Source organism: Raphanus sativus, chromosome 8 (genome assembly GCF_000801105.2).
Source record: "Raphanus sativus cultivar WK10039 chromosome 8, ASM80110v3, whole genome shotgun sequence".
NCBI lineage: Eukaryota > Viridiplantae > Streptophyta > Magnoliopsida > Brassicales > Brassicaceae > Raphanus > Raphanus sativus.
Genome location: NC_079518.1, coordinates 24,036,510 through 24,054,454, shown reverse-complemented (window position 1 = coordinate 24,054,454; position 17,945 = coordinate 24,036,510). Strand labels below are relative to the sequence as shown.

Genomic DNA, 17,945 nt, shown 5'->3' with positions numbered 1-17,945 from the left:
CATAGCCATTTCAGCTCTTTATATTTCAGCTCTTCCCCACTACCACCCACAAATGCAGTTTTTGCAGTTTGCAGCAGTTATTGGCGTTTCGAAACAATCACAGAAAACGGTACAAATCGCTTCAAACCGTTCCGAACCTCTTAAAATCAAAAGCTGGTTCCATCTAGCGTTTGCGGTTGCGGGAAGATAAATTATTTTTCTTTAAAAACAAAATAAATAAAAATAATACTAAAAATATCCAATAATTTTTTAAATTGAAATAATAGAAATTATAAAATGTATACATATTATATTTTAATTTATATCATAAAAATTTAAAACCAAAATATTTTCTATAAATTTTTTAAATTTAATAATATGATTTTATAAATATAAATTTTATATTTATTATATTATTATAATTTTAATACTTTTATAATTATATAAAATGTAAATATTGTTAATTTATTATTTAAAAGATGGTGCGATTGGTAGTTTACCAGTCATAAGAGTCCCACAAACGCAACAATTTCTAACCGCTGTACCAGTCGTACAAATCTCTCGAAAACGCTTGAAACCGCAACCACCCGCACTCGTAAACTCCCGCAACTGCAACCGCAACCGCTGCAGTTAAACCAGTCAGACCCATAGTATATATATCTTTGCATAGGTAGTGCTATAACGTTTGAGTTAAATCTGGGTTAATTTGATATTTGGATTCTCATAAACCACCAAACTGGCAGTTGTAATATTTATTTTCTATTAAGTCATATATTTGATATATTCTCTGCTCATCATACTGATGGATGTGGTATAAAACCTTACTGACACTATCATTTGATCTTCCTATGCCTAGCGAAATTTTCTAGTCATTAGATACGTCTTAGTATGTTTTCTACTTCCACATCTTTCTAGATTTCTGCTCTTTAGCATGTCATTTTCACAATAACTCTTTTAAGTCAAAGAGGAAAGAAAGCAAAATTTCTATATCTTTCTCTCTATAGATAAGAAATATACCCAAAATAATGATTTTTGAAATGGAAAGAAACAGATTCCTCTTCTGTACATTATTGTTGTGCGTCTCAGTCTCCGTTATTGTTTTTTCTCTCACTGTTCAATTTGAGAAAATTTACACAAGTATTCAGTACAATGTGGCGTTAGTTTTCACCACTTGTTGTTGTCAATGCATAGTAGATGGAGCTGGATGTTGTTGAGGTAATGGTGGAACCGGATAAGAAGGTACAGCATAAGGAGCAACTCCAAGATGATGATGAGTTCCCATTGGAGGTGGAAGCATCACAGGTGTTCCAACAGCTGAACCCATATGATCAGGCGGTGCGATGATGGGTTGTCCCACAGGGGCACCACCATACATCCCTAATCCAGCCATTGTGTGATGTTGTGGCTGAGGCTGAGCCTGAGGCTGAGCTGGTCTATGCTTAACCACTTGCTGTTGTTGTTGTCCCGTAACGGCAGCAGCTTGATTGTTCACAGAAGTGATGTCGTGAATGCTAGACCTTCTTCGATCTCGGTTCATTGAGTTAAGCCTGATGAAGTATTTTTGAGCATGACTTGCTACTTGAGTTGGTGTTCTTGTGATCACATAGTTCCTTGAGATGCTTCTCCAATCTCCTTTCCCAAATTTTTCCAAACCCAATAGAAACAAGCTTCAACAACACAAACAAAAACAGAGCATTTGAATGAAGGCAAGATCTTTATTTCACTTTTATAAAGAATTGAGGAAGAAAAAGAAGAAGAAACCGATGCTCTTCTTGTGTCCATGGAATCCCTTTCTTCCTCTCTTGTTCTTGTCTGGAACTACTTCTTCCGCCACCATTGGAGCTACTTATCCCATGGTTTGGTTTCTTCTCCGTTGATCCGCCTCCGCCGGAGGAATGACAGTCTCTGTTCGCCGGAGAAGTTGCTGCTGCTTCCTCGCCTGTTCTTTGATAGCGAGGCAATGGGACTTGTCCGCTCTCGATTGCCTTGACATCTTCCAATAGCACTTGGTAATGTTTCTTGACTTCTTGTAATGATTTGGTTGGAACCATTGACGCCATTTTCATCCATTGATCCTCTGTTATCTCTTCTTTTACACAATGCAACGCAATTGAGTTCTCGAATGATTTCTCTTCTTCTCTGCTCCATGTCACTGCCACGCTCTCCATTTGATTCTGCTTCAATCTCTTTACTCTCTCTCCACTCTGTTTTTTTTTCCTTCCTCTCTTCTTTGGGTTAATCGTGTGGTGGGCATGATAGTGTTTGTGAAACGTATGTGAAAGGGTCAGATTCTTTTGTTTTTGGAGTTTTGTGAAATTCTTTTTTGTTTAAATTTTGTAGAAGCGCCCGATAGTAGTGGAGAGTGTGTTTATGTGTAGGATAATAGTGGGCATATGCGTAGGATAAGAGGGTTGATGGGGACTTTAACTTATTCACAAGCATCAATCAGTTCGGTTCGTTTTCTATTGTGTCACTCATAAGTAAAAGAGTATGCACAAGATAAGATGCTTGTAGTTGACGACTACTCTCATTCTTTCTTTTGAATTGATCCTCACTCTATACAGATTTAGTCATTTTGGTTGATGCTGCTTCTTTTTTTTTTTTGTTCAGACCAGTTGATGTTTCATGTAATATTAATTTTGTTCCAAACATTATTGGACAATGCGACTTCTAAGCTTTGTTTATAGTGTTTTTCCAGTTAAAGTTGCTGACATTTGGTTGCAAAGCATTATTGTAAGCAATCTACAAAATGTTGGCTTATGTATTTTATGATCAGGGCTCAAAAAGATCAGGGGTTTCGTTTAAACATATTTAATACTAGATACATATTATTATGATATACACTATTGATGTAACAGACGTTAAAGAAGTTAGAATTTAGTCTACTATTATTCGACTTTATATAAACACTTTGTACATTCACATTAACATTAAGAAGATATTTTCATTCTTCAATCTTTCTCTTAATATGGTATCAGAGCTATGTTCATATGTCGAACTAAGTTCTCTCTTCGTGCTCGAGCCTCTGTTTTTTGTTATCATGTTGGCTATAAGGATTACAAAGTCTTAGATTTAGATTTTAATCAACTGTCCATCTCTAGAAATGTTATTTTTTTATGAGTATATTTTTCCCAGTTGCTGACTCTAGTTTCTTTTATTCTTCTGTTTTACCCGTTATTTCAACTAATTTAGATATTCATTCATCTTCATTTCATACTCTATCATACATCCATACCATCTGCTTCCTTTACATCTTCGACTGCATCTAGTTCACATGTCCCTGGTGCCTTCGTAATTAAAGACTTGGACGCTCCACGGTTCTTTCTTGGCTTCGAAATAGCTCGTTCCTCGAAAGGCATATCCCTGTGTCAGAGCAAGTATGCTCTCTCTATCCTTGAAGACACATGTTTTCTTGGTTGCAAGCTGAGTTCTGTTTAGATGGATCATGTTGCTTATCTCAGCATCGAAAATGGAACTCCCTTGGATAATTCTACTCCCTATCAAGAGATTATTGGTCGCTTATTGTACTTGATCATTACTCGACCTGACATTACTTTTGGGTCAATAAGCTGAGTCAGTTCCTCTCCAAGCTGACTGATCTTCATATGCAAGCTGCTCACAAGGTTCTTCGTTACATCAAAGGCAATCCAGACCGAGGTCTGTTTTTTTCAGCATCATCTGACCTTACTCTCAAAACTTTCGCTGATGCTGATTGGGGAACTTATCTTGACTCTCGCCGTTCTTTTTCTGGCTTCTGCGTCTTCCTTGGTGGTTCGCTCATCTCCTGGAAGTCCAAGAAGCAGGGTGTTGTCAGTCATAGCAGAACAAAGGCTGAGTATCAGAGCTTAGCTAATGCCACTTGTGATCTTCTTTGGTTGCATCAGCTCTTAACTGCTTTCAAGATCACCATGAAGCTCCCCGTTACTCTCTACTGTGATAGTAACTCAGCACTTCATTTGGCTTCTAATCTCATGTTTCACGAGTGCACCAGGCATGTGGAACTTGACTGCCACACCACTCAGGATCGAATGAAGTCTGGCTTCTTGAACACTTTGCATGTTACATCCGCCAACAATCTTGCTGATATTTTGACAAAGGCTTTGCAGCCTGCTCCATTTCGTTTCCTCTTGTCAAGATTATCAGTCTCAAGCATTTATCTTTCTCTACCGTCTCCAGATTAAAAACTTGTGGAGGCGTATTATGATTTACACTATTGATGTAACAGAGTTAGTAACCGACGTTAGAGAAGTTAGAGTTTAGTCTACTATTTTTTTTGTCGGCTGCCCATCTTTATTAGATCAAGTGGCGGTTAGACGAGCCGGTTCTCCGAGGATCCCCTCCGTCTGACCGGGTCTAATCTATATGGGTAAAGGTATAGCCTCTATTTCTTGCCTCCTTAGCTAAAGCGTCTGCACGTCCATTCCGATCCCGTGGAATATGAGAAACTCTCACATCCTCAAAACCCTCCTGGAGACTCCGAAACAAGTCGGTCTCTCTCACAAAAGCCAGCCAATCCTCCGGGTTTGTGACCATATCTACTAGGTCCGTACAATCTGTCTCGAACCTCATCGTGGTTATCCTCATGTGCCTAATACATGAAGTTGCCCAGAGTAGACCTTCCATCTCAGCATGCAAAGCTGAGAGGGTCCTACTACATGCTCGCAATCCAAGGAATTCAGAGCCCATGTGATCCTTAAAACTCCACCCTAAGCCACTGACGCTGCCATTAGCGATCCATGAAGTATCAATTTAGCATGTCGGGATTCGGGGTGTCCAAGGGGGCGCTGTTTCCATCTCCATAGTGATGCAGATAAGTATTTGGAATATTTCCAAATATCTTATTATTTATTTTGTTAATATATTGAATTAGATAATTACCTTTTATTTGTATTTTCTATATTTTAATGGTTTTCCTATTTTAGTTAAGATTATGATTTTCTAGATTTAATGATTTATTATAAATAGGCATTCAAGCCTAAAGTTGTATTCAGACTTTGAAAATTAATAAACGAACATTAGCTTTATACCTTGAAAAAGATTTGATTAAATTCATCTTCTTTGAGTTGCCTTGTTATTGATTTGATTAAATTCATCAATACAGGAAGTTGGTCTCAAGACGCTATCGAAAGAAACTCTTGATTGATCCAAGAACAGGTCTCGAGAACCCTAAAAGTTCTTTGATCGACCGTTCACCCTATCGTCCGCTACATCAGTTGGTATCAGAGCTTCGTCTCTTTGGTTTCTTAATCAAAGAACGATTCTGGATGTCATGGTGAATGCGAACATCTATCTTATCCAGGACGAAAGTCCTTTTGTTGAGAGAGAAGAAAACTTTAAGATCTATCGAGAGATCTCCGGTGATCCGATCTACGACGTCTACGAAGATGATGTCTGTGTTGTCGACTTTGTCTTCAGTGAAGATTCTTTTACAAATTTCGTTTGTGCAAAAATAGGATCGGACGAGATCCGTGCAAAATTCGTACAAGACGAGTTTCGTGCGAATTTCATGCAAAGTCAAAAGATTAGGTTTTGTGCAAATTTCGGATTTGAAGATACATATTTGAAGATTTCAACCACAAAAACCGATTTAAGATTCGAGGACGAATCTTTTCCAACCCGGAGAGAATGATGCAGATAAGTATTTGGAATATTTCCAAATATCTTATTATTTATTTTGTTAAATATATTGAATTAGATAATTACCTTTTATTTGTATTTTCTATATTTTAATGGTTTTCCTATTTTAGTTAAGATTATGATTTTCTAGATTTAATGATTTATTATAAATAGGCATTCAAGCCTAAAGTTGTATTCAGACTTTGAAAATTAATAAACGAACATTAGCTTTATACCTTGAAAAAGATTTGATTAAATTCATCTTCTTTGAGTTGCCTTGTTATTGATTTGATTAAATTCATCAATACAGGAAGTTGGTCTCAAGACGCTATCGAAAGAAACTCTTGATTGATCCAAGAACAGGTCTCGAGAACCCTAAAAGTTCTTTGATCGACCGTTCACCCTATCGTCCGCTACATCACATAGTGAGGGAGTCATCGAGTTCCTCCTCTACTTCCTCCTTTTCGTTAGCTTTACTCCAACACTCAGCCTCCAGTGAGGCGTGTTGAAGAGTATCCATCGAGGATACGACTTTCCCATTAAAGAGCTTGTCGTTCCTCGCCTTCATATTATTTGACTCTATATAAACATTCTACACTCAAGAGCGTATTATGATTTACACTATTGATGTAACATAATTAGTAACAGACGTTAGAGAAGTTAAAGTTTAGTATATTATTATTTGATTCTATATAAACATTCTACATTCATTAAGAAGATATTTTCATTCTTTAATCTTTCTCTTAATACATATTAATCAAGAATGATACGACAATGAACAATTCACAATAGCATGAAATAAAAATAATATGTAACTTTATTTAGGGATTGCCTCAGCCCACCCTTTAGCTTCCAACCTTAAAACTTGAATGAATCTAAGCTTCAAAATATTCCTCTTCTTCCATAATATCGCTAGTATAATAGTGGAGTCTCGGCATAAGAAAGGGTTCAGGGCTTGAATTAACGTCCCAAAATCGTTTTCACTATAGAGTATAGAATAACTATTTTGGGTCTTTACTGGACAGGACAAGTTAATTGAGTATTTAAGTTGATGCCTTTTATAGGGCCTATATGTATCCACCACCTCTAATCACTATTGTACCGAGGATAAATTATATAGCTGAATGTATCATTGGTTTACAGCTGGGGAATGAATCACGTTGAACGTAATTTACGGCATAAGAACTGTAGGCGCATTGTTTCTTGTAGGTTTCAAATTTCAATAAATGTCAATTATGAAAATAATTAGGTGAACAAATACGTATTTTAAATTTTTAATATGAAAAGAGGCCTAAAGATTGGGAATATGAGATATATTAGAGTAAACTCTAAGAAAATGTCCGTTTCAATGCAACATTTGCGTATTTTCATACTCATGCATGTGTACTATATTTATGCCACCAAATCTTAATGTTTGAGTGCATATTATGTAAACATTGAAAAGAATCAAATATTTAGAAAATGTTAATAATGGACTATAGGAAGAAACCAAACATAAATGAATTCATGGAAAGAGGCATTACTTTCTTTGGAAATTAGGCAGAAGTATATTATGGATACGAGATTAGAGTTTGCGAATTGAAGGTGTATGGGAAGACGATGCTGTAGCAGAGCTGAAGTAGTTCATGAAGTGTGACATGAACTACTACATCAGAGAGGCGGTTCGTGAGAAGCACGTATCAAGACCGATGCATTAAAAGAAGATTTAATGAAGAGGGACATTAAAGGAAGACTTGAAGAAGAAGCAATCGATCTAAAGAGACAAAGGAAGATTGGCTTATTCGCTGAAGTAAAAGAAATGGAAAGTTTCCATTGGGTAGTTAGATTAGATCTAGGGTTTCCTCAAAGATATATAAGGAAGCCGTGGCACTGTGTTAAGGGTTAACACACAGGGAGAGCTTTTAGCAATAGAGAGTTTTGTACGTCCTAAGAAGGAGAAGCAAAGCATCTAGGGGTTAAGAGCTTAGGTGGTTCAGAGTCTGTCTTAGATCTCTGAACGAGTTGACTAGCAAACAAGTCGAGGTTTGTCTTGAGCTTGTTTGAATTATTGCTTTTAATAAGAAGTTGTAAGAGCTTTTAAAAGAATAAATATAGTCGTATTTCTTGGATTTGAATAACCCTGTACTACTGTGTGTTCTACATAGCATAGCTTGCTTATCTTACATTAACAATTGGTATCAGAGCGGGTATCTGTACTTTGTTTATTTAAACAGGTAGATCCTGCGGAGTAAGATGGATAGCTATCGCGAATTGGTGATAAGTTCCAAGGTGATCCTTGAAGTAGGAAACTATGGATTCTGGAAGGCGCGCATGAAGGCTACAATCAAGGGCATTGACCCATTGGCATGGAAGGCTGTGGAATCTGGTTGGAAATCACCTGTTGCAAGAGCCGAGGATGGGACAGATGTTCCAAAACTGGAGGAGCTCTGGACTGATGATGAGAACAAGATGGCTAAGTTCAATGCTCGTGCACTAACTGTCATACATTGCAGTGTAGCAAGGAAGCAGTTTGAACTAATTCAAGGATGCGAGGCAGCAAAGGATGCATGGGATATTCTGCAGAAGCATTTTGAAGGAACCTCAAAGGTTCAGAGTTCTAGAAAGGATATGCTTGCAACAAGATTTGAAGAGCTAAAGATGGAAGAGAATGAATCTGTTGGAGATTTCAGTTCAAAGATTAGCTCACTGGCACAAGAAGCACTTACACTTGGGAAGAAATACAAAGAGAAGAAACTTGTAAAGAAGTTCCTGAGGTGCTTGCCGTCTAAGTTCATGGCATACAAAGCAGCTATGACCGTCTCCTGTAACACTGACGAGATGACATTTGATGAAGTGGTTGGAATGTTACAAGCTCATGAGATGGAAGTGGCTGGTGTGTCTGGTGGAATGAAGGAAAAAGGAATTGCTCTTGCATCAGTTGAAAAGGAGCATATGGATGATAATGATCCTGTGAGTCTTCTGGTCAGAAGGTTTGATAGAGCTCTACGAAAAGTGGAGAATGGGCAGAAGAAGTTTGGCCAAGGTAGGAAGACGTCCGAGCCAGAAAAGAACTACAGGAAGAATGATGCTAAGTGCTATGAATGCAAGGGGTATGGTCACTTTCGAACTGAGTGTCCCACAGTGAAAAGAAGAGAGATTCAGTGCCATAACTGCAAGGGATATGGACACACTCAAGCTGAATGCGAGTCGGATGGTAGGAGAAAGCCGGAAAAGTCCATGATAGGAATCAATGACAGCGAGTCCGACAGCGAGAGTGAAGAGGAAGTGAACAACTTTGTGGCATTTCTAGGAATCGTGGAATGTGAGTCAGGATCTGAGAGTGATGTTGAGCAAGAAAATGACTTAGATGAAAGCTACAAGGAAGTTCGAGAGACGCTAGTGAAGCTGGGAACGGAGAATTTGGCATTGGCTAAAGAGAAGGCAAGACTGGAAGTTGAAGTACAAGTGTTGAAAGATGACCTCGACAGGGAAGCTGAGTTGCCCAAGGAAAGTGTGAATCTGATCAAAGAAAAATTGGTCCTGTCTAAGCAAGCGGACGAGCTCAGAGAAGAGTTACTTACTGAAAGAAAGAAAGCAGCAGATCTTCAAGCTGAATTGGATCAGCAATATCGGAAGATTAAGATGCTCACGGGAACCAAGCAACTTGACAAGATTCTGAGCAGTGGAAGAACTGAAAGCTCATCGATGGGACTTGGTTACACTGGAAGACAGAGTAGTTCAACAGGTACAACGCGCTTTGTATCTGGAGGTTTTGCGCATGCTGAAGAAACCAAGACACAAACTACTCCAACTCAGATGAGTGGATGTTTCTTCTGTGGAAAGTTTGGTCATTACAAGAGGTATTGCTACAAGTATCTGGAACGGGTTAAACAAGTATGGAGACAACACAAGTTTTGGAGAATATGCAAGACTTCTCGAGGCTGGATGAAGAAAAATGACTTGTACCCTAAGACAGTGACTGAACCAAGAAGTACCGTTCGATGTAACATGGCACGAGTGGCGAGTGATTCCGAATCCGAGGAACCATGGTACTTCGACAGTGGGTATTCGAGACACATGACGGGAAACATTGAGTATCTAGACAAAGTGTCAAAAGTAAAAGGAGGAAAGGTAACCTTTGGAGATGGAGGCTGTGGTGTCATTCAAGGCAAAGGTACAACGTGTAACTCAGAAGTACCTAAATTGGTGAATGTCTACTTTGTCAAAGGATTGAAGGCTAACTTGATCAGCGTGAGTCAACTGTGTGATGACGGACTCACGGTGTGCTTCTCAGCAATTGATTGCCGTGCAATAAATCAACATGGTGTAACGGTGCTACAAGGTGTGAGATCTGGCAATAATTGTTACATGTGGGAAAAGAAGGTTAAGTGCTTGTCAGCTCAAGGGAATATTGATCTATGGCATAGACGTTTGGGACATATGAACTTCAGGAATCTAACGAATCTTGTATGCAACGACTTGGTTCGAGGAGTACCCAAACTCAAGATTGATGACAAGATTGTGTGTGGTGCATGCAATGAGGGAAATCAAGTCAAGATACAACACAAGAAGGTACTGGATGTTCAGGCAAAGGCACCATTGGATCTAGTTCACATGGATCTCATGGGTCCTATGCAAACCGAGAGTATTGGAGGAAAGAAGTATGTGTTTGTACTAGTGGATGACTACACCAGATTCACCTGGGTTCGTTTTCTCAGGGAAAAGTCAGAAGTGTCTGAAAGTTTCAAAATCTGGGCACTCCAACTCATAAATGAAAAGGGAGGAATCAAGAAGATACGCAGTGATCATGGAGGAGAATTCGAGAATGAAGCCATGACTACCTTTCTTGAATCAAGAGGAATAGCTCATCAGTTTGCAGCACCATGGACACCTCAGCAGAATGGAGTAGTTGAACGAAAGAATAGAACTCTACAGGAAATGGGAAGAGCAATGCTTCATGGTTTCAAGATAGCCAAGAGGTTCTGGGCTGAAGCACTCAGCACAGCGTGTTACACAATCAACCGTGTGTATGTCAGAAAAGGGACAACAAAGACACCATATGAGATGTGGACAGGCAGAACTCCTAATCTTAGTTACTTTCATGTTTTTGGATGCATGTGCTACATACTGAATGACAAGGACTACCTTGGGAAGTTTGACTCAAGAAGTGATGAAGGATTCTTTCTAGGTTATGCACAGTCTAGCTCAGCATACCGAGTCTACAACAAGCGAACAGAATCAATTAAAGAATCAGTGAATGTTGTATTTGATGATTTGTCTGTGGTTGTAGGTGATGACTTGGGATCAGATGAAGAGGAAGAAAGTGGATCATCGGTAGCTGCTACTGAAGTCATTGAGGAAGGTCCTACCACAGATACAGTACCTCAACCAGTGATTCAGCAAGTTCATCGCAATCATTCGAAGTCTGATGTGATTGGAGGGATTGAAGAAGGACGAAAAACGCGTGGAAAGGTGATCAATTTTAAAGAAATGGTGCAGTTCGCATGTTTCGTCTCATCAATAGAACCTAAGACACACACTGAAGCACTACGTGATGAATATTGGATTGTCGCAATGGAGGAAGAACTTGAGCAGTTCACTAGGAACGATGTGTGGGAACTTGTTGCTAGACCTGAAGGAGTAAATGTAGTTGGCACTAAATGGATCTTCAAGAACAAGACTGATGAGCATGGAGAAGTAGTTCGTAACAAGGCAAGGCTTGTAGCTCAAGGATACTCACAGATTGAAGGAGTAGACTTTGAAGAAACCTTTGCTCCAGTTGCAAGATTGGAATCTATTCGACTGTTTCTAGGAATGGCGTGCATTCTGAACTTCAAAGTGCATCAAATGGATGTGAAAAGTGCTTTCCTCAATGGAGTACTTCAGGAGGAAGTTTATGTTGAGCAGCCAAAGGGATTTGAGGACCCAATGCATCATGACTACGTGTACCGACTGAAGAAGGCACTATATGGTTTGAAGCAAGCACCGCGTGCCTGGTATGAACGACTCACAAGGTTTCTGCTAGAAGCGGAGTACATTAGAGGGAGCATAGACAAGACACTATTCTTCAAGGAGGTTGAAAAAGATATAATCATCGTTCAAATCTATGTGGATGACATTATTTTTGGAGGCACGTCACAGAAGCTGGTTGATGAGTTTGTTCAGAATATGACTCAAGAGTTTGAGATGAGCATGTGTGGCGAACTGAAGTACTTTCTTGGACTTCAAGTGTTCCAGTCAGAGAAAGGTGTCTTCATCTCTCAGAGTGCATACGCTAACAGTTTGGTAAAGCGATTTGGTATGGAGAACTCCAAAGTTTTTAGAACACCCATGAGTACATCACTGAAGCTTTCACGAGATGAAGCAGGAGAAGATGTGGATGTCAAGCTCTATCGAGGGATGATTGGTAGTCTGTTGTACTTGACAGCTAGTCGACAAGATCTGTCATTCAGTGTTGGTGTGTGTGCACGGTATCAAGCCAAGCCAAAGGTATCACACCTAAATGCAGTAAAGAGGATTATCAAGTACGTCAAAGGAACAGAGAGCTTGGGCGTGTATTACTCGAAGAATTCCAACAACAACTTGGTGGGATACTGTGATGCTGATTGGGCAGGATGTGCTGATGATAGAAAAAGTACCAGTGGAGGATGTTTCTTTCTTGGAAACAATATTATCTCGTGGCTGAGCAAGAAGCAGAACTCTGTATCACTTTCTACGGCGGAAGCAGAATATATTGCCATGGGTAGCTGTTGCTCACAACTTATCTGGATGAAGCAGATGTCAGCTGATTATGGAATGCAATCGGGTCCCTTTCTTGTGTATTGTGACAACAAAAGTGCAATTGATATCTCGAGGAATCCGGTCCAACATTCAAGGACGAAGCACATTGACATAAGGCACCACTTCATCAGAGAATTAGTTGAAGACAATCAGGTAGTAATCGAACATGTAGTTACTGATTTGCAGTTGGCTGATATATTCACTAAATCTCTTGAATTTAATCGATTTATCACACTAGAAATGCAATTGGTGTGTGTAACCTTGATTGTTGAGTCAAGTTGTGCAGAGAGTAGTGCAGGTGCTGGTTCGGGATGTACATATAATTCAGATTGGTTTTGGAACCGAAAACGCTGTGGAAAAGAGCTGCTTGATATGCCGTCAGTGTTGTAATGGTACATGTTTCACGTCAATCTGTGCCCCCCCCCCCTCTCAATAAAAAGAGCCAGAAATATTACAGAAAGATGCTCAGAAAATAAAAAAAAAATTTGATTGATAGATTCAAGATGGGAAACAACAGGGGTTTCACAGCGCGAGAATAAAGAATGAAAACCGGCAGCATTGATGAAGGCATATCAATGTGAAAGCTAGCCATAAAAAGACAATCGGCTGCACCAGAATATAAGATCTAGGAAGAGTTATATGTGCAGCTTGAATCAAGCACTGAGACAACTCATGAAGCACTTCACATGAATGGTAACTGAACTGAACTAATCTAATGCTTTATATTAACTTTGATTCAGCCAATTGTGAGTTGTGACTCGTGTTTTATTACTATCTTGAAAGTCTGATGATACATTAATAATTCACGAATGTGCCTAATGTCTATGTGTTTGGATGAGAGAAATTAAATGTTGTAGGAATACAAAGGAGAGGATAAAAAGTCAGGGACCAGATCTGCAATATCAGAAAAGTTGATTCAGTTTTATTCCGTTAAGGGAAGTAGTGGGGAACAAGCCCTAGAAAATCTCCATCGTGCTTAAAAAGCTCAATCTCGCAGCCTCTCTTCATCTCTCACACAATTTTCACACAGAAACTGACATCTATCATGGTGAAAGCAAAGAAATCAGCTCAACAAGCCGAATCATCCAGGGAAGAGAAGCATGCAGAGGCTGAAGGAAGTCGGAGGTCACTCTCTGATGGCGAACCTGAATCGCCTCCACCGAGAAACGATATGCCGGTTTCTGATGTACTTCCTGAGGTGACTGAGGAGCTTGATTCGTTCAACACCGCGAATGAGAAAGCTGCTTCAGAAGATAGCGATGAAAGAACTCCGGGTCTTGGGGAAGAGCCATCTGCGAAAGTGCCTGAAGCAGATCTGCAACCGCTAATCGGTTCCTCTAATGCTGACATTCAAGATGTTCCGGTCACTGATAAATCGTCGGAAGAGAAGGATGAGTCTGCTTTACAGATGGTGGTCGTTGAAGATGAGAAGGAACAGAGTGGAGCTGATGTTAAATCCAGCAAGGCGGGTGATGACGAACCCAAAGATGATGAAGCTTCACAGAAGGAAGTGAGAAAGAAACGAGTGCTGCAGCGATTAGGGTTGCGTTCCGCAAAACAGAGGAAGACAGGGGAGTCTAGTACACCAACTCAATCTCAATTTCTCACACCAGGAGATGCAGCCAAGTCTCCATATTTGGCTAAGGAAGCAGAAGCCTCACCTCGGTTGAGATCGAGAAGGTCTGGTGACAAAAGTGCTGAACCAATGCCTCCTCTCATCAAGAAAAGGTATGATCAGTTCCTTAAGCGTAAGGTACTAGCTGAGCGTTCGGTAGATTTGAAGGAGGCTGATCAGTGGGGGTACTTGGCGGTTATTAAAAAGGGGTCTATGGAATCAACTATCTCGAATCTTGCTGTGTATGTTGAGCAAGTTGTAGCTGAGTTCTATGCAGGTCTGCCGAGTACCAAAGCTGAAGCAGATGTTGATGAAGTAATTGTCTTTGTGAGGGGACAAACGTACAAGTTCTCACCTGCGCTCATCAACAATACCATAGATTGGGAACCACTTTCTGAGGATGAAGTGGAGGAAGATGCAACTTTGGATGAAATCTCAGTAACCGAGTTGGCTTCATTCATCACTGGAGATACGAGGACAGAATGGGAAGGTCTCACTACAGCGGATCTTACTTCATGCTACGGTGCTTTGATGATCATAGCTGCCTACAACTGGATTCCCTCTACTCACAAGACGTATGTCTCACTTGAGAGGGCAAGGCTGATCTACAAGATGGCTCATGGAGTCCGTGCTGATTTGGGTAAGATGATGTTCAGACAGATTCTCAATCTTGGAGTGACTCAGGTCAATGATGCACGTTGGTTGATCTTCCCTCGCTTGATCATGGCACTTCTCCACAGCCAGCATGCAGTTCCATCTTATCCCAGTGACAAGCTTCAACGTCCGGTTCCTTACAAGAAGGATAAACGCGTGGGTGAGATCTATGAGCAGAGACTAGCTAAAGGAAAGGCACCATCTAGAAGTGAACCAAAGAGAAGCTCTACCAGGACAACACGTCAGTCATCTCCTGCTCCGAGCCCTGCTCCACGAACTGCTACACCAAGCTCCAGGACTGCACCACGACGCGTATCTGTCTATGAGCTTGGATCAGTTGCCATTCCTCAAGGACCACTTAACCGTGTTGATTTGCAAGTGGCCTTACAGGACACAACACGAGCTCTTCAGGCGCTAGCTGAGATAGTTCAGGATCTTCAGAGCGCTGTAGCAGGTTAGTATTTCTCTCTATGAATATGTGATTTATTTTACTTGGTGTTTTTAATCCGTGTGCTCACAAGCAGGGGGAGAAGAAGAAGACTAAGAAGACCAAGATTGTGGGGGAGCTGTGTTATTTGTTTTCTGTGTTATTTGTTTTTTATGTCTATGTTATTTCAATTGCACCACTTGTTGCAATTCCTTGTTATCCATGTTTTCAGACTGGCTAAGATTATGGGGGAGCATTTGTATATGCTATCTTTTGATATTATGTATTAATTTGCTTGAACCCGTTTTTAGGATAATATAAGTATGTTCTTAATTGTCTTGAGTTGGTTGAATTAACATTTAGACATATATACTTGTGTTGTTGTGTGTGGTTTGTTCTTGTCTTCTATCTCAGGTACTTGTGAGACGACGAATTAAAAAGGGGGAGATTGAAGGTGTATGGGAAGACGATGCTGTAGCAGAGCTGAAGTAGTTCATGAAGTGTGACATGAACTACTACATCAGAGAGGCGGTTCGTGAGAAGCACGTATCAAGACCGATGCATTAAAAGAAGATTTAATGAAGAGGGACATTAAAGGAAGACTTGAAGAAGAAGCAATCGATCTAAAGAGAAAAAGGAAGATTGGCTTATTCGCTGAAGTAAAAGAAATGGAAAGTTTCCATTGGGTAGTTAGATTAGATCTAGGGTTTCCTCAAAGATATATAAGGAAGCCGTGGCACTGTGTTAAGGGTTAACACACAGGGAGAGCTTTTAGCAATAGAGAGTTTTGTACGTCCTAAGAAGGAGAAGCAAAGCATCTAGGGGTTAAGAGCTTAGGTGGTTCAAAGTCTGTCTTAGATCTCTGAACGAGTTGACTAGCAAACAAGTCGAGGTTTGTCTTGAGCTTGTTTGAATTATTGCTTTTAATAAGAAGTTGTAAGAACTTTTAAAAGAATAAATATAGTCGTATTTCTTGGATTTGAATAACCCTGTACTACTGTGTGTTCTACATAGCATAGCTTGCTTATCTTACATTAACACGAATATCCATAGATTTCAATGATACCAGCAAGACCAGTCCATACTATTGCATTGGTAGTTCATCCAAGGATGATGGCAAGTGATTCACAAAGAGATATACAATGAGAGAGAAACTGAAAGGATTTCAAGTGAGAAAGAAATTTCGTAGTTTCAATCACGCTTAATATAGATCTCATTAGTGCTAATTACCATATACTGTTAGTGCTAGCTATATATAGTTTATTTTTTGTGGTCGTTCAAAAAAAAGTTTTTTGTTTGTTAAAGCATTAAGATATGTATAGTTGATAAAAACGAGTGTTTATCACTAAAATGATCAAGGCTTATTTATACAGTTCAATTAACTCGAATCTCACTATAAACTGCTTTTTGGCTTAATTCGAACCCATATATCGAAATTATAACGAATATGTAAATATATGAATTAAAGATGTAAAGTTAAAAAACGTGCCCAGCCTTCAAAAAACTAGGTCATACCATACTAAAGTACAATGTAATAAATTCAAAACTTTGACAATTTAGCGTTTTTAATGGCACCACTCCGCCTCCCATTCTTCCTTGAACGTAAAGTAACCTTTTTACTCTTTTATTTCACTCATTTTCATACAATTTTTTCACAAATCACATACACAAATCCCACACGTTCATGCCAACTATTACTCATATCATTACTTTAAAAATTAAATTATCATGTACTTTATTCTCCTAACTTATATAAAACTCGATCCAAGCTGTAATTTCTTGGAGAGTAACAAAAATAAAACACTTTTTTAAATCCATAAATCTCATATCCTTTTTCTGTAACCATTTATCTTATCTACCTCTCTCTTTCTCTCTCTTTCTCCATGAGCGCTCTTGCTTCTCATCTTTCTTCATCACAAGTTCCTCTACAAGGCTATGAAGAAACACCCTAAGCCGTGTAGTTTCCTCTTCCACATCTCCCTACTCTCTGTGGTGTTTGTCTTTCTTCTTGTTTCTTTTGCATTTACAACCTCGTACAAGCGTAAATCAGGCATTGGTATCAGTCATAAGAGAATTCTAGCAAGTAATTTTGACTTTACACCGTTTATCAAGATCAGAGATCGAACTCAACGTCAACGTAGAAGTCAAAGCCTGGCCGGAGAAGAAACCGGTTCTTGGTATAACGATGAGGAACGGCTAGTACCTAGCGGTCCAAACCCTTTGCATCACTAGCTAAAATGTATTCGATTCTGTAGATTTTGATGCTTTGCTTTTGAACCAATACATATGCTATTTTATATATTGTGAAGTGTATTAACCGTTATAATTGTTAAAGGTTTCTTGATCTAAGAAATGGGTTGATCTAAGAAATGGGATTGTTGATATGTATCAATAGCTTCAGTTTCTGTATATGTAGTTTAGGTTCTATCCTATCTGTCATATACGATCTATCTATATATATAATATTCGTTGAACATAAGTAACTAATTTATATGAATATAGTGATTGATATAATGTACATTGCATTAATTTTTTAAAAACATTGCGTTAGTTGTTTGTTTGAATATATTTTCCTTTTATTAAAATGAAATTTATCAAACAGTAAACTAGTTATTTATTTATGTTCTCCACTGCATTATTATATTTATTTGTTTTATTATTATATTGAAGAATGGCTCATTTATTTTGTTCTGCTGATTGTAAATTTCTTGATATTATGCAAGGAAAGATCTATCATACATATAAAACTGACATTATGTTATTAGTGTTATCTTATAATATTGTACGTCTTAAATATGTATAAAGGGTGACCAAAAAGTTTATATATTGATCCATCTCAAAAAAAAAAAAACTTGTATATATGTTCATGTCAAATTCAATGCGCTTCAAGTATCA

The 17,945-nt window shown here is 39.0% G+C and overlaps 3 protein-coding genes across 3 annotated transcripts; 2 read left to right on the top strand and 1 right to left on the bottom strand.

Annotated features, from left to right (window-relative positions):
• Positions 1 to 993: 993 nt before the first annotated feature.
• On the bottom strand, positions 994 to 2,298 carry LOC108828867 (transcription factor MYBS1). Its single transcript, XM_018602535.2, has 2 exons — positions 1,741 to 2,298; positions 994 to 1,646 (listed from the first exon to the last, which is right to left on the bottom strand). The coding sequence occupies exons 1-2, from the start codon at positions 2,145 to 2,147 to the stop codon at positions 1,160 to 1,162; spliced, it is 894 nt and encodes a 297-aa protein (XP_018458037.2). The 5' UTR covers positions 2,148 to 2,298; the 3' UTR covers positions 994 to 1,159.
• Positions 2,299 to 13,399: 11,101 nt separating this feature from the next.
• Positions 13,400 to 15,189, top strand: LOC130499095 (uncharacterized). The gene is made up of 2 exons (XM_056992998.1): positions 13,400 to 15,077; positions 15,148 to 15,189. Exons 1-2 carry the CDS (start codon positions 13,400 to 13,402, stop codon positions 15,165 to 15,167), a joined length of 1,698 nt encoding a protein of 565 aa, XP_056848978.1. The 3' UTR covers positions 15,168 to 15,189.
• Positions 15,190 to 16,742: 1,553 nt separating this feature from the next.
• Positions 16,743 to 17,401, top strand: LOC108821365 (CLAVATA3/ESR (CLE)-related protein 11). The gene has a single exon (XM_018594405.2). It carries the CDS (start codon positions 16,986 to 16,988, stop codon positions 17,280 to 17,282), a length of 297 nt encoding a protein of 98 aa, XP_018449907.2. The 5' UTR covers positions 16,743 to 16,985; the 3' UTR covers positions 17,283 to 17,401.
• The last annotated feature ends 544 nt before the right edge of the window (positions 17,402 to 17,945 follow it).

Excerpts from the sequence above, each read along its gene's own strand:
- LOC130499095 (XM_056992998.1), top strand. The coding sequence starts at position 13,400 with ATGGTGAAAGCAAAGAAATCAGCTCAACAAGCCGAATCATCCAGGGAA. Across the intron at positions 15,078-15,147 it reads TCTTCAGAGCGCTGTAGCAG|GGGGAGAAGAAGAAGACTAA; the intron begins GTTAGTATTTCT and ends GCTCACAAGCAG.
- LOC108828867 (XM_018602535.2), bottom strand. The coding sequence starts at position 2,147 with ATGGAGAGCGTGGCAGTGACATGGAGCAGAGAAGAAGAGAAATCATTC. Across the intron at positions 1,647-1,740 it reads TGGACACAAGAAGAGCATCG|CTTGTTTCTATTGGGTTTGG; the intron begins GTTTCTTCTTCT and ends GTGTTGTTGAAG.
- LOC108821365 (XM_018594405.2), top strand. The coding sequence starts at position 16,986 with ATGAAGAAACACCCTAAGCCGTGTAGTTTCCTCTTCCACATCTCCCTA.